At 41.0% G+C, this 14097-nt stretch overlaps 1 protein-coding gene across 4 annotated transcripts in view; it reads right to left on the bottom strand.

Annotated features, from left to right (window-relative positions):
* The window catches only part of ptdss2 (phosphatidylserine synthase 2), a 35314-nt gene extending 27280 nt beyond the window's left edge, over nt 1–8034 (bottom strand). Inside the window, exons 1-2 of one of the 4 annotated variants that reach the window (XM_064930610.1) lie at nt 7955–8034; nt 5816–6161 (exon numbers count right to left, since the gene is read on the bottom strand). In XM_064930610.1, coding sequence (XP_064786682.1) covers nt 5816–6057 — 242 coding nt within the window. In that variant the 5' untranslated portion in view covers nt 6058–6161; nt 7955–8034. The other 3 variants (XM_064930611.1, XM_064930612.1, XM_064930609.1) reach the window with 3 other exon arrangements.
* Between the last annotated feature and the right edge of the window lie 6063 nt (nt 8035–14097).

The following is a 14097-nucleotide window of genomic DNA, read 5'->3' as shown; positions in this document are numbered from 1 at the left end:
TCCCTAGTTAAAATAAATTCATGTTAACAGGCAACATTAACTAAATATGCAGGTTTAAAAATATATACTTGTGTATTGATTTTAAAGGCGTTGATGTTTATGGTTAGGTACACATTGGTGCAACGACAGTGCATTTTTCACGAATGCGCTTGTTAAATCACCCGTTTGGTGAAGTAGGCAGTGATTCAATGATAAATTAATGGGCACCGCATCGATCATATGCAACGCAGGACAAGCTAGTTGTCATGATGTTGCCCTCTGAGTACATCGAGCACCATCCCCGCTCTCTGCTAACTTCCCTGAAAAGTTGCATATCACGGGAGCTATTCGATGCTAATGCAGAACGCCACAGGATGTTCTTCTGCTGGTCAAGGGCAGACAGGTCTGGAGTGAACCAAGGACTATATCTATTCCTAGCTCTACATTTTTTTGAATGGGGCATGCTTATTTAAGATGGTGAGGAAGGCACTTTTAAAGAATAGCCAGGCAATCAATTCACATATGGTATCGAGGGCACAGATTGAGGCAGGTCTGAAGCAAGCGGCAACAGTGAGAGACTTGTTTCTGGAAAGGTGAATTTTTAGAAGTAGAAGCTCAAATTGTTTGGGTACAGACTTGGATAGTAATACAGAACTCTGCAGGCTAACACCGCCCCCTTTGGCAGTTCTATATTGGCGGGAAAATGTTATAGTTAGCGATGGAGATTTTGGGGTTTTTGGTGGTTTTCCCAAGCCAGGATTCAGACATGGCTAAGACATCCGGGTTGGCAGAGTGTGCCAAAGCACACTTTTTTTTACCCCTTTCTCTCCCCAATTTCGTGGTATCCAATTGTTTTAGTTGCTACCATCTTGTCTCATCGCTACAACGCCCGTACGGGCTCGGGAGAGACGAAGGTTGGAAGTCATGCGTCTCCCGATACACAACATAACCAAGCCGCACTGCTTTTTAAACACAGCGCGCAAGCAAGCCGCACCAATGTGTTGGAGGAAACACCGTGCATCTGGCAACCTTGGTTAGTGCGCACTGCGCCTGGCCCACCACAGGAGTTGCTGGTGCGCGATGAGACAAGGACATCCCTACCTGCCAAACCCTCCCTAACCCGGACGACGCTAGGCCAATTGTGCGCCGCCCCACGGACCTCCAGGTTGCGGCCGGTTACAACAGAGCCTGGGTCTCTGATGGCACAGCTGGCGCTGCAGCACAGCGCCCTTAACCACTGTGACACCCGGGAGGCCGCCTTTCATAAAATCAATACACAGAAGTATATATTTTTAAACCTGCATATTTAGCTAAAAGAAGTCCAGGTTAGCAGGCAATATTAACCAGGTGAAATTGTGTCATTTCTCAGTCAGGGTATATGCAACAGTTTGGGCAGCCTGGCTCATTGCAAACTAATTTGCCAGAATTTTACATAATTATGACATCACATTTAAGGTTGTGCAATGTAACAAGAATATTTAGACTTAGGGATGCCACCCATTAGATAAAATACCGAACCGTATTTCACTGAAAGAATAAACGTTTTGTTTTCGAAATGATAGTTTCTGGATTCAACCATATTAATGACCAAAGGCTCGTATTTCTGTGTGTTATGTTATAATTAAGTCTGATTTGATAGAGCAGTCTGACTGAGCGATGGTAGGCAGCAGCAGGCTCGTAAGCATTCATTCAAACAGCACTTTCGTGCGCTTTGCCAGCAGTTCTTCGCAAGCACAGAGCTGTTTATGACTTCAAGCCTATTAGCCTAATGGTTGGTGTAACCGATGTGAAATGGCTAGCTAGTTGGCTGGGTGTGCGCTACTAGAGTTTCAAACATAACTCACTGAGACTTGGAGTAGTTATTCCACTTGCTCTGCAAGGGCCGCGGCTTTTGTGGAGCGATGGGTAACGCTGCTTCGAGTGTGGCTGTCGTCGATGTGTTCCTGGTTCGAGCCCAGGTAGGGGCGAGGAGAGGGACGGAAGCTATACTGTTACACTGGCAATACTATAGTGCCTATAAGAACATCCAATAGTCAAAGGTATATGAAATATAAATGGTAGAGAGAAATAGTCCTATAAATACTATATTAACTACAACCTAAAACCTCTTACCTTGGAATATTGAAGTCTCATGTTAAAAGGAACCACCAACTTTCATATGTTCTCATGTTCTGAGCAAGGAACTCAAACGTTAGCTTTTTTACATGGCATATATTGCACTTTTACTTCTCCAAGACTGTTTTTGCATTATTTAAACCAAATTGAACATGTTTCATTATTTATTTGAGGCTAAATTGAGTTTTATTGATGTATTATATTAAGTTAAAATATTTATAGTTCAGTTCAATATTTATAGTTAAAATATAGTTCATTCAATATTGTTGTAATCGTCATTATTACGAATAAATAAATCCAAAAATAAGCTTTTTTTGGTCCTCCAATAAATCGGTATCGGTCGACCTCTAGTCTCTACAGACATTTAAACCAGGTGATGTCATCGCATATGTAGGAGGTGGAACAACATGGTTGGTTAAGGCATATTGAGCAGGGCTAGAGGCTCTACAGTGAAATAAGGGGGGCACCATGAAATTAAGCAAGGGGCACCATGAAGACCAAGGAGCTCTCCAAACAGGTCAGGGACAAAGTTGTGGAGAAGTACAGATCAAGGTTGGGTTATTTAAAAACATCAAACTTTGAACATCCCACAGAGCACCATTAAAACCATCATTTAAAAAAAAAAAATGAAAGAATATGGCACCACAACAAACCTGCCAAGTGAGGGCTGCCCACCAAAACTCAGACCAGGCAAAGAGATTATTCAGAGGCAACAAAAGAGCCCAAAGATAATCCTGAAGGAGCTGCAAAGCACCACAGCGGAGATTTCTTGTTTATTTCACAATAAGAAAAAATATTTTGCATCTTCAAAGTGGTAGGCATGTTGTGTAAATGAATTGATACAAACCCACAAAAAAAATACATTTTAATTCCAGGTTGTAAGGCAACAAAATAGGAAAAATGCCAAGGGGGTGAATATTTTTGCAAGCCACTGTATTTACAATTGTACACCTTTTTTGTGTGTTGAAATTGCCGGTCCATCTGTGGAGTAATTTGACAGAAAGTGTCTGGTTAGGTCTTCCAGATATACCAACGGTGGTTCACAGGCTCGGTTCGTTAGAGGAAATTGTTCTTCTCGCTCTTCTTCGGTCGAGTTTCCTAGAGTATTGTACATATACAACTGCAGACTGAATGTGTAGCCTTGAAGAGATATTCTTCTTCTCTGTTGAAAGTTTAGCCATTCCTGGCAGTCTGACGGACTTCTCTGGGTTTGGCGGATGCCAGGAGAACGCTACCTGCCACAATGCATAGTGCCAACTGTAAAGTTCGGTGGTAGAGGAATAATGGTCTGGGGCTGTTTCATGGGTCGGGCTAGGCCTCGTAGTTAAGAGTGAAGGGAAATGTTAACGCATACAATAACATTCTAGGCGATTCTGTGCTTCCAATTCAATATTGGAGTGGCCATCACAAAGCCCTGACCACAATCCCATAGAACATTTGTGGGCAGAACTGAAAAAGCGTGTGTTAGCAAGGAGGCTTACAAACCTGACTCAGTTACCCCAGCTGTGTCAGGAGGAATGGGTCAAAATTCACCCAACTTATTGTGGGAAGATTGTGGAAGGCTACCTGAAATGTTTGACCCAAGTTAAACAATTTAAAAGGCAATGCTACCAAATACTAATGAAGTGTGTTCCCACTGGGAATGTGATGAAATAAATAAAAGCTGAAATAAATCACTACTATTATTGACATTTCACATTAAAATAAGTGGTTATCCTAACTGACCTAAAATAGGGAATTTTTACTAGGATTAAATGTCAGGAAGTGTGACAAACTGAGTTTAAACATTTGTCTAAGGTGTATGTAAACAGTTATAAAATATATTATTCCCATGCATATCAGAGATATACAAAATACACCTGCTTTTTCCATGACAGACTGACTAGGTGAAAGCTATCATCCCTTATTGAAGTCAATTATTCAATAAACTTCAAAATCAGTGTATAAGAAAGGGGGGGAGACAGATTAAAGAAGGCTTTTTAAGCCTCGAGAAATTGAGACATGGATTGTGTAAGTGTACCATTGAGGGTGAATGGGCAAGACAAAATATTGAAGTGCCTGTGAACGGGGTATAGTGGTAGGTGCCAGGCGTAGGGCGGTGACTGTATTACTGACACACCGCCGGTCACAAGTCATGAAGGCAGTCAAATTCCATGTGACTGTTTTGTCACGGTAATCAGACTTCTCAAAGCTTGGATGCTGCCGATGGGCATTAGTAGCCTACCAAACTTGTTACCTGCCTGGTACTCAGCACTCTATTGTCCTTCTAATCACTGACATCAATGTAAACGTAATCAAAAAGGCTATGCAATTGCATGAGAAAACAGTGATGGCCTCTTAAAAAGAGGGTCCCATCAGAATTCTATAGACGAGGCCTACTATGTTGATTTCTCAACTTTCCTAATATTGAGCAAATATTAAATCACATTGCTTATCTTTACAACATGAGTATAGCCTACCTAGTTGTCGTGAAAATAAACCACAAGAAAAGCATCCTCTATTTGCTATTTAAGTGCACAGATGACATGTATTGTTTCCCCTGCCCCCATTTCAAGACATGTGCACGATAATAGTCCAATCTAAATCAAAACTAATTTCACACAGAGCTGAAGGAAATTTGAAATGAATAAAATGGGCAAATGTTGCACAATCCAGGTGTAGACAGCTCTTAGAGACTTGTCCAGAAAGACTCACAGCTGTGATCACTGCCAATGGTGCTTCTACAAAAAGTATTGACTCACGGGTTTGAATACTTACATAGTTTAGATATTTCTGTATTTATGTTGTTAAACATTTTAGCAAATTCATTGAAAATTATTTTCACTTTGTCATTATGGGGTATTGTGTGCAGATGGGGGTGAGAAAAAAAATATGTCATCAATTTTGAAGTCAGGCTGTAACAACAAAATGTGGAATAAGTCAAGTGGCACAAATACTTTGAATACACACTTATCATATGCTGCTGCAACGCCGTTCTTCATTTGACTCTTATCTATCCTGATGCCTCGTCACTTTACACTGCCTTCATGTACAAATCTACCTCAAATACCTCATACCCCTGCACATTGATCTGGTACTGGTACTCCCTGTATATAGCTCCAGCGTGTGCATTTTATTCCTTGTGTTACCATTTTATTTTATTATAATTTATTTTACTCTCCGTTGTTGGAGAGGGCTCATAAGTAAGCATTTCACAGTTAAGTCTACACACGTTTTATTTGGCGCATGTGACAAATATCATTTTATTTTAGATTTGATCCAAATCACATCTGTGAAAGAGCTGTTAATCTGTCTCTCTGATTTGCATACTGCTACTAATTGTTAGAGAGGAGTTAGAGAGGAGAGCCTCATTCTGGTCCATACTCACTTTTGAGTGTTTAAAAAAAGCTCTAGTTTTTTTTATTGAACTCACATTTCACAATCGGAGATAATGGTAGGTAACTTTTTAGGCATGTCTCTTTCAGTTTAAGAGAGACAAAAGATCTGTCTCACCAAAAATACTCAATGTCCATCACAAAAATATGGGGGCATGAAAAACCTGTCTGAGCTTGTATTCCAGTGGCATGTGACAAATCTACAATTAACCTTGAATTCATAGCCCACATAAAAGGCAGAGCTGTCACCTTCTAAAGAGCCCCAGGCACTGTCACGTCAATAGCCAACAATGACAGCCTTGAGTTTGGGAGAATAAAATGACCTGCCATTGATCAGCAGCACTCACCAGAAAAAGGTGTTGGTTCCATCGTCGAATACTTCAGACTCCGTGTTTCGTCTAGAAAGGTTGTCTCGGGAGACTTGTTTAGCAGATTTGTGTTTGGTTGGAGTCGCCGGGGTCAATGCGTGGTGGGGAGAACCGGACACTGAAGGGTCAGATGAGCCATTATTGACCTGCTCCTCTGCAGAATTGGCAGGTTTGCCAGTGACAAGAGCCACGCTGCTCCTCTTTGAGTCGGGCTTGGTCATTGTGTTCTGAATCCCTAGGTTGAGTAGATAAGATCTTCTCAGGATATAGCTCTGTTATTTCACTGCGTGTCATCCAAAACAGCCCCACCCAAGTCTGTCAGCATCTGAAGCGGGTTGAGATCGCAAAACACACCGTTAATTGAAAAGCACATGTGAAGTTCATGGGAGCATGTTAAAGCTGGTGTCAAATGAAAGTTAGGAGTCTATATTTGAGAAATTACAGCATATATAACTACTTCAAAGATTTTCCATCCTAAAACTTAGGAATAAGCAAAGATTTAGATTTTTGGACCGAGTTTGGGAAACCCTACCATTGATTTCCATTCAAGTCTATTGTATTTGCTAGTATGATAGCAGATACCATAGACTTCGAGTCATTGCGCAAACGCTAGTTAGGATTGGCTCGCAAAACTACCACCAAGGTCCTTCATGCTGTACGTAGACATTAAAAATGGTATCCACGAGTTAGATAAAGAGGCCTCATTGCCTAAATATCCCTTTAAATAGGTACTGGGAATACATCAAAACATAATGCTTTAGACCCCTGCCAACTAATAACAATTCTATATTTAGTTATTGAGAAATTGCCTTGTGTACATTGAAGAAATATTGCCCTGGACCTTAAAGGAATACTTTGGGGTTTTGACAATGAGGCTCTTTATCTACTTCCCCAGAGTCAGAACTCATGGATACCATGTTATTGATCTGCGTGCAGTTTGAAGGAAGATCCTAACTAGCACAATTGCTGACTAGCGATAGCGCAATGACTGAAAGTCTATATACCCATAGACTTCCATTCATTGCGCTAACGGTAGTTAGCATTGGATCATGAAACTACCTTCATACTGGACACAGAGACAGAAAAATGGTATCCACGAGTTCATCGGACTCGTGAGGAGTAGATGACTGGCCTCATTGCCAAAATCCCGAAGTATCCCTTTAATTCTGTTACCAAAAACCCACATAGCTTTAGATATTTTCTCATTTCTCTCCCTCATGCAGGGATGATAATCTACCTTTACTTGTGTGAACTAAAACCTTCCAACTATTTCGCGTTTTTTACTGATAGCTATGTGGTTTATTAGGTGATAAAAACGTAAGATTCTGTTACCAAATGTAATTACTGCAATTGAATTGGCTACAAAGGGAAATCATTGTCACAAATACAGATATAAATTGAACCCGTTACGAAATTAACCTTGGGCTTTCCCATCCGAGCTTTTTTCTCTAATTGACCTTGTAAATGCCCGGGCCAGGCAGTTCATGCCAACACGACTAGCAAACTTGACACAAATGTATACATTTATATCAACGCGATGACTTGCTACAACTGTTCCCGTGTCTCAACGTTTATGCTATAATAACGTTGTTGTAGTGATACATTGCTGAAAGAAAAACATTTTAAAAAAACATCTCGCTAGCTAGCTAGCAAGCCAGCCATTTTCCACCCACCGCAAATCTAAGAAATGTATCACTTATTCCAACTGTTCATACCCTGCAAATGTTATGTCACTGCGAATAAGATAGCTAAATACACCAGTTCAACGTCAGACTGTGCTCAACTGGATAGTTACATAAATGATAGTCATTACGCAATTTGCAAACCACTGATGATAGCCTATAAAAGCCAGACCCGGTGTCCACAGCTCTCCAGGCTAGCTACTGTAGCTAACGTTAGCTACTTCAACCTGGACACATGGGCATTCCGTCTAGTGATGAATCGCGAACAACAACAAAAAAAATCTAATGTGAGCGTCGTCAAAGTCGCATATAATAGGCTTGTAAACGACGAGTTGATCACATAAGGCGACTCTCCTCTTAGGTTGTGCTACATAAATACTTGTCTCTCCGCGCAACGTCCAGTTTGTGGAAAAGCTACTGTTGCCACCTAACTTACCTGTATAACGTTGCCTCGAAAATAATTTCAGGGGATGCGAACGAACATTTTGTGGTGGCCGCTTTTGTCGTCACTTCCTTCTGGATCAGCATACACATAATCCCATTGCGTCACCAAATGTGTCGTTTTCGTCATTTATTTTACTCAAAGATAACTGTGCCACTCACTGCACTGTGTCAAAGATTTTCTTTCGAATATTTATGGTGAATAAGAATATCTATATTACTGACATAGATCTATATAGATATTAATGTTCTAATTTGTATAAGTAAAGACTATCAAATATATATTATATAACTCACAGTTTCACCAATACTCTTCTTATGTGATTCATAATGTAACGACCCTTTCAGGTTCAAACATCTCCCCCATGGTTTCTCTTTTGAACATTTGAAGAGTGTTCAGATGTACTCTGGAGAAAAGACAGGTTACAATTAATGCATAATAGGTCTGTCTTTATTTCTTGTGAATACAATTAAGGGCAGGCAACAATACAGCTGAATAGCCAAGAATTATTTGAATTTAACTCAAATGTTCTTGATTCCCCTTTAGCCTATAGGCTAAAACAGATTAAGCTGCTCAAAATCAGTCTGTCTTCTTTTATACTTAGTCACTCCACTACTGTCAGAGCATGTCTTGGGCTAAAGTGTTAAAAACTTTTTTTGTGATAGATCTTGTCACGGTTGATCTTTGACTGAATGTGTAGATAGCACAAGGTTATCATAGCGAACATCTGTTCACTAGACCGAATATGGAATATCCTACAGAAATCCTGGCGAAAAATCCTTCAAAAAGTGTCACACCATCTATATCTTCCTTTTGTGTGGGTTCAAACAAGCACTGATGAGCTGGAGATTTAACACAAAGGTCATTTACCCACTGCACAGTCCAACTGGCTGACCCAACCACTAACACTATTGGCTCTTCTCTTGGTTTTATTTGATAATAGCCTGATAGATGGTCAATCTATAATGTAGCCTATCTTTAGATCCATACCGTTTTGCAATATCACATGAATTTGTTTGTTTTTTTGCCTTGCCTTGCGGCCCCAGACTAAATTAATGAGGTACTAATATGACGTCTCCAAAGTCTATGTAAAACAAACCAAATAGAAATAGAAGAACTGAGCAAATATGACCTTTGGCAGAGGGCCATTGTGAGGGGATTTCTTCAGTGCAACACAGAAAGCAAACTTTCCCAACACAATAAAGTCCACACTGTTTCTTGGAGTTAATGTATAACTGGAGTTAATCTCCAGCTCTTCTCGTGTAGCCATACCTCCTAGTGGTGCATGTGTAATGGATGTGAAACGGCTAGCTAGTCAGCGGTGGTGCGCGCTAAATAGCGTTTCAATCGGTGACTTCACTTGCTCTGAGACCTTGAAGTAGTGGTTCCCCTTGCTCTGCAAGGGCCGTGGATTTTGTGGAGCGATTGGTAAGATGCTTCATGGGTGACTGTTGTTGATGTGTGCAGAGGGTCCCTGGTTTGTGCCCGGGTATGGGCGATGGGACGGTCTAAAGTTATACTGTTACATTGATGCTGTTGACCCGGATCACTGGTTGCTGTGGAAAAGGAGGAGGTCAAAAGGGGGGTGAGTGTAACGGATGTGAAACGGCTAGCTAGTCAGCGGTGGTGCGCGCTAAATAGCGTTTCAATCAGTGACTTCACTTGCTCTGAGACCTTGAAGTAGTGGTTCCCCTTGCTCTGAAAGGGTCGCGACTTTTGTGGAGTGATGGGTAACGATGCTTCGTGGGTGACTGTTGTTGATGTGTGCAGAGGGTCCCTGGCTTGTGCCCGGGTATGGGCGAGGGGATGGTCTAAAGTTATACTGTTACACATAGTCAGCTGTTTGTTCACCTGCAGCTGCCCACAATTGCTAATAACCCATCCACAACCACAACCATATGTGATCAAGTGAAAATCTGAGGCTCACACACGACCCGCTAATATAGAAAAAATGCTATAGGCTACAGTCAGAAACGGCGGAACGTTTTTTTTTGACTGGAGGTGCAGGATAAAAAAAAATCTGATTTAGATATGTTTCTGCCTATAAATTCCAACATTTTGGTATCTTATTTGTTCATCAACTTGTCTATAGTTCAGCCTGGTCTCGTATAACGCAAACGTCTAGCAACTCAAATGTTGCATGCTCAAATCTTGGACAACTTTCAAAATTGAGTTTATGACCAATAAAAAAACTTTGCAACTAATTACTACTTTTTTTAGCTACTTTTCAACTACTTAGCATATAAATTAACCCTTCCCTTAACCTTAATCTTTTAACCTAAATCCTAACCTTAACCTTAATCCAGGGCTTGCAAACTATTACAGACTACAAAGGGAAGCACAGCCGAGAGCTGCCCAGTGACACGAGCCGCCCAGATGAGCTAAATTACTTCTACGCTCGCTTCGAGGCAAGTAACACTGAAACATGCATGAGAGCATGAGCTGTTCCGGATGACTGTATAATCACGCTCTCTGCAGCCGATGTGAGTAAGACCTTTAAACAGGTCAACATTCATAAGGCTGTAGGGCCAGACGGATAACCAGGATATGTACACCGAGCATGAGCTGACTAACTGGCAAGTGTCTTCACTGACTTTTTCAACCTCTCCATGTCTGAGTCTGTAATACCAACATGTTTCAAGCAGACCACCATCATCATCATCATCATGCAGATCTCCACAATAGCAGTGATGTTTTGGATCTGTTGCTGGGCAACACGGACTTTCAACTCCCTCCAAAGATTTTCTATGGGGTTGAGATCTGGAGACTGGCTAGGCCACTCCAGGACCTTGAAATGCTTCTTACGAAGCCACTCCTTCATTGCCCGGGCGGTGTGTTTGGGATCATTGTCATGCTGAAAGACCCAGCCACGTTTCATCTTCAATGCCCTTGCTGATGGAAGGAGGTTTTCACTCAAAATCTCACGATACATGGCCCCATTCATTCTTTCCTTTACACGGATCAGTCGTCCTGGTCCCTTTGCAGAAAAACAGCCCCAAAGCATGATGTTTCCACCCCCATGCTTCACAGTAGGTATGGTGTTCTTTGGATGCAACTCAGCATTCTTTGTCCTCCAAACACGACGAGTTGAGTTTTTACCAAAAAGTTATATTTTGGTTTCATCTGACCATAAGACATTCTCACAATTTTCTTCTGGATCATCCAAATGCTCTCTAGCAAACTTCAGACGGGCCTGGACATGTACTGGCTTAAGCAGGGGGACACGTCTGGCACTGCAGGATTTGAGTCCCTGGCGGCGTAGTGTGTTAAAATAATATGTGTACAAATAATACAAGATGCTTTGAGACCAGGTCGTATAATTATATACATGCAGCTTCTCTTCTGTCATTTTCTGTTGCCCTAGAAGACTAAATGAACCCTTTCTCACCAGAATAAAAGACGTTTAGGGATGGGGACAAAATGCAATAACTCAGGAAAGTGTTCTGTGTAAAATGTCAAATGACATCAGCTTGACCGGTTGTACGGAAATAGAAAGCTTTGAAAATGACACGTTTCTTAAAATATTTCAGTTTGGCATGGGTGCATATTTTGTGGTTGAAATACTATCAGCTTTTATAATGCTAATACAGATATCACCTATACAGATGGTAGGCCTGTCTAACTGAGCATTTGCATTCTCTGAAGATGTTGAAGGAAATCTGATTTCTTCTCTGTAGCCTAAATGTGGCGTATCATATTACTGTAAGACATGCTTAATTATGCAGGAGTTAATGGTAAGGCTATGTGAAAAGTTATAGACCTTCATTCAATGTCCAGATTTCAGTTCCCATTTAACCCATCCTAACAGTTGGCTACAGTTCCCTTGAAGTGCCATAGGCCTTATATGAAGTCCCATCTTGTGACTGTAGAATTTGTAGTCTACAGCACCTCACAATCGTCACACATAACATTGGCACTGCAGTCATCCTCATTAATCACTTCACCAAAACTTTCTCAAACATTAAGTTACTTTTCTGACCCTCCCTTCTCTTTATTTTCAACTCTCCATTTTTGCAGCTTTTTCTGTTATTGTCTCTGTGGATCAACCTGTTTAACCAAAAGCATTTGGCGATTGGCATGTAGGCTATTTGGCATGCCTACAGTTAGGCCCTAAATATTAGGTTTACGCACTAATGTCAGAAAGCCTAAAATAATGAAAGAAAAACCTCAATGCAGCCTTTATATAAAAATTGCACAAGAACTTTAGAAGCACTTAAAATAAGGTCTGTGTTTCACATAGGCTTACCCTGGTGTGACGTTTTGATAACCATGAGTATTATGACTCATACTGTGGTACTCTATTACAGTTTAGGTGTTTTAATAATGCTGAAGATTCATAATAATTGGCACAGAACAGCACAGGGCAGTGTATGTAGTACAAGGGCTAGGGCACTTTAGGGCGGCAGGTAGCCTAGCAGTTAGGGCGTTGGGCCAGCAATTGAAATGTTGCTGGTTTAAATATCTGAGCCAACAAGGTGAAACCTCAGTCAATGTGCCCTTGAGCAAGGCACTTACCCTAATTTGCTCCAGGGGCACTGTAAAACAACACATTTCATTGCACCTATCTGGTGTTGCCTACATTATGTGACAATGAAAACATCTTATTTACTTTAAGGCTTACATCAACTCCTAAAGGGTCTATCAGAGTATTGTATGGGTACACACAGCAGTGTTCTAGAATATTGTACTGTTGACATTCATACTTTTCGAATTCTCAGTGCAGCTCCAGCAAATTCTCTAACTGTCAACAAATTCAAATGTATAGAGACTGCCTACTGGAGACTTGTTGGTTAGGAATTGTGGGGAGGTGCGTTCTTGGGCCATTCCCCTTGGATGTTGGTCTCAGAGCTGCGTAGCTATGTCACAATCAGTGGTGTGTTCTCATTGATGCCAAGGGAAGCAAGGCTTCCACCAAGAATTGACCAAAAATATTTAATAAAATAACAGCCAATCACCGATGAGCTAAACTGAGTGATCTCAACTGTAAATAGTCCTGGCACACCAAAAAAAGGTGTCATTGAATAAAACTTTATTGTCCATCCAGGATGGCCATATTTCTTTGGCATCACCTTCATCAAAACAATCACATACACATACATTCTCACATCATACACATTTAAACCAGTCAGTGCATCATGTTGCATACACAACAACAGAGGACATTAATACATTCACTCACAACAACCACTGTCCCAACTGCACTAGATAGATACGTCCAGATACCAATATAATTTACTTCACTTTTTTAGTAGTCCAACAGCATAAGGAACAAATTAATGTTTGAACACATTCTTCTTGGCCATGGGCGTTCTGAAGCACCGGCCCGAAGAAAGCCTCTCGAACTGAGGGTATAGAGGGTGGGAGGGTTCGCCAACGACAGCCAGTGCCTTCTTTTTGGTTGCCTTGTGGAACAGAAGTCATAGGAAGCCAGTTTGGATTTAACTTCACACCACATCAAAAACAGATCGCCATTTACAGAATTGTTTCACATTTTTGCATCTTGTTGTGCTTCGGTGGCTAGCTAGCTAGCTAAAATCATCACATTCCTAAATTAGCCATGGATGGAGATAGGGATTTGGACTTGTGGTTTTACTTAATCCTCCATACTGGCCAACGATTATAACGACTATTCTGATCCAACCATAAATTCATACATTGTGCCCCTGGCCTGAGAGGATGGAAGTTCAATATGCAGCTACTGTAGATGTAGTAGGCTAATGTTAACTAGCTGGACTGGCACATTGTTGCCTATGAAAATAAGTTAAGATAGCGAGCAGGTATTTTAGCCAGGTAGCCTAGGACAACAAAAACTAAAAGCATGTACTATATGACAGAGTCATAGATCGTTTTGGCAACATGAAAGTCATTGGCGTTTCTCTACAAGTAGGGGGAGTCAAAATGTGTTTTCTTTCTACTTGCACGCACACACAAATCACAACCATGGACAAGCCACATCATATTTAGCTTACGTTGATTGGACAACATTTTTTCTCCTTATCTTTTAGTTGTCACTGTATTACACTAAGCAATATGTGATTTGATTATTTTGAAATGTTTAAGTTGAAATGGTGCTGGAATAGTGGAGGCAGCTCCTGTTTTCTTTGCAACTTGTGGTAACTCTCCGGTGTTCTAAATCA

The sequence above is a fragment of the Oncorhynchus masou genome, chromosome 22, assembly GCF_036934945.1.
Source record: "Oncorhynchus masou masou isolate Uvic2021 chromosome 22, UVic_Omas_1.1, whole genome shotgun sequence".
NCBI classification, from domain to species: domain Eukaryota; kingdom Metazoa; phylum Chordata; class Actinopteri; order Salmoniformes; family Salmonidae; genus Oncorhynchus; species Oncorhynchus masou.
This window is presented reverse-complemented; position numbering and strand designations above follow the sequence as displayed.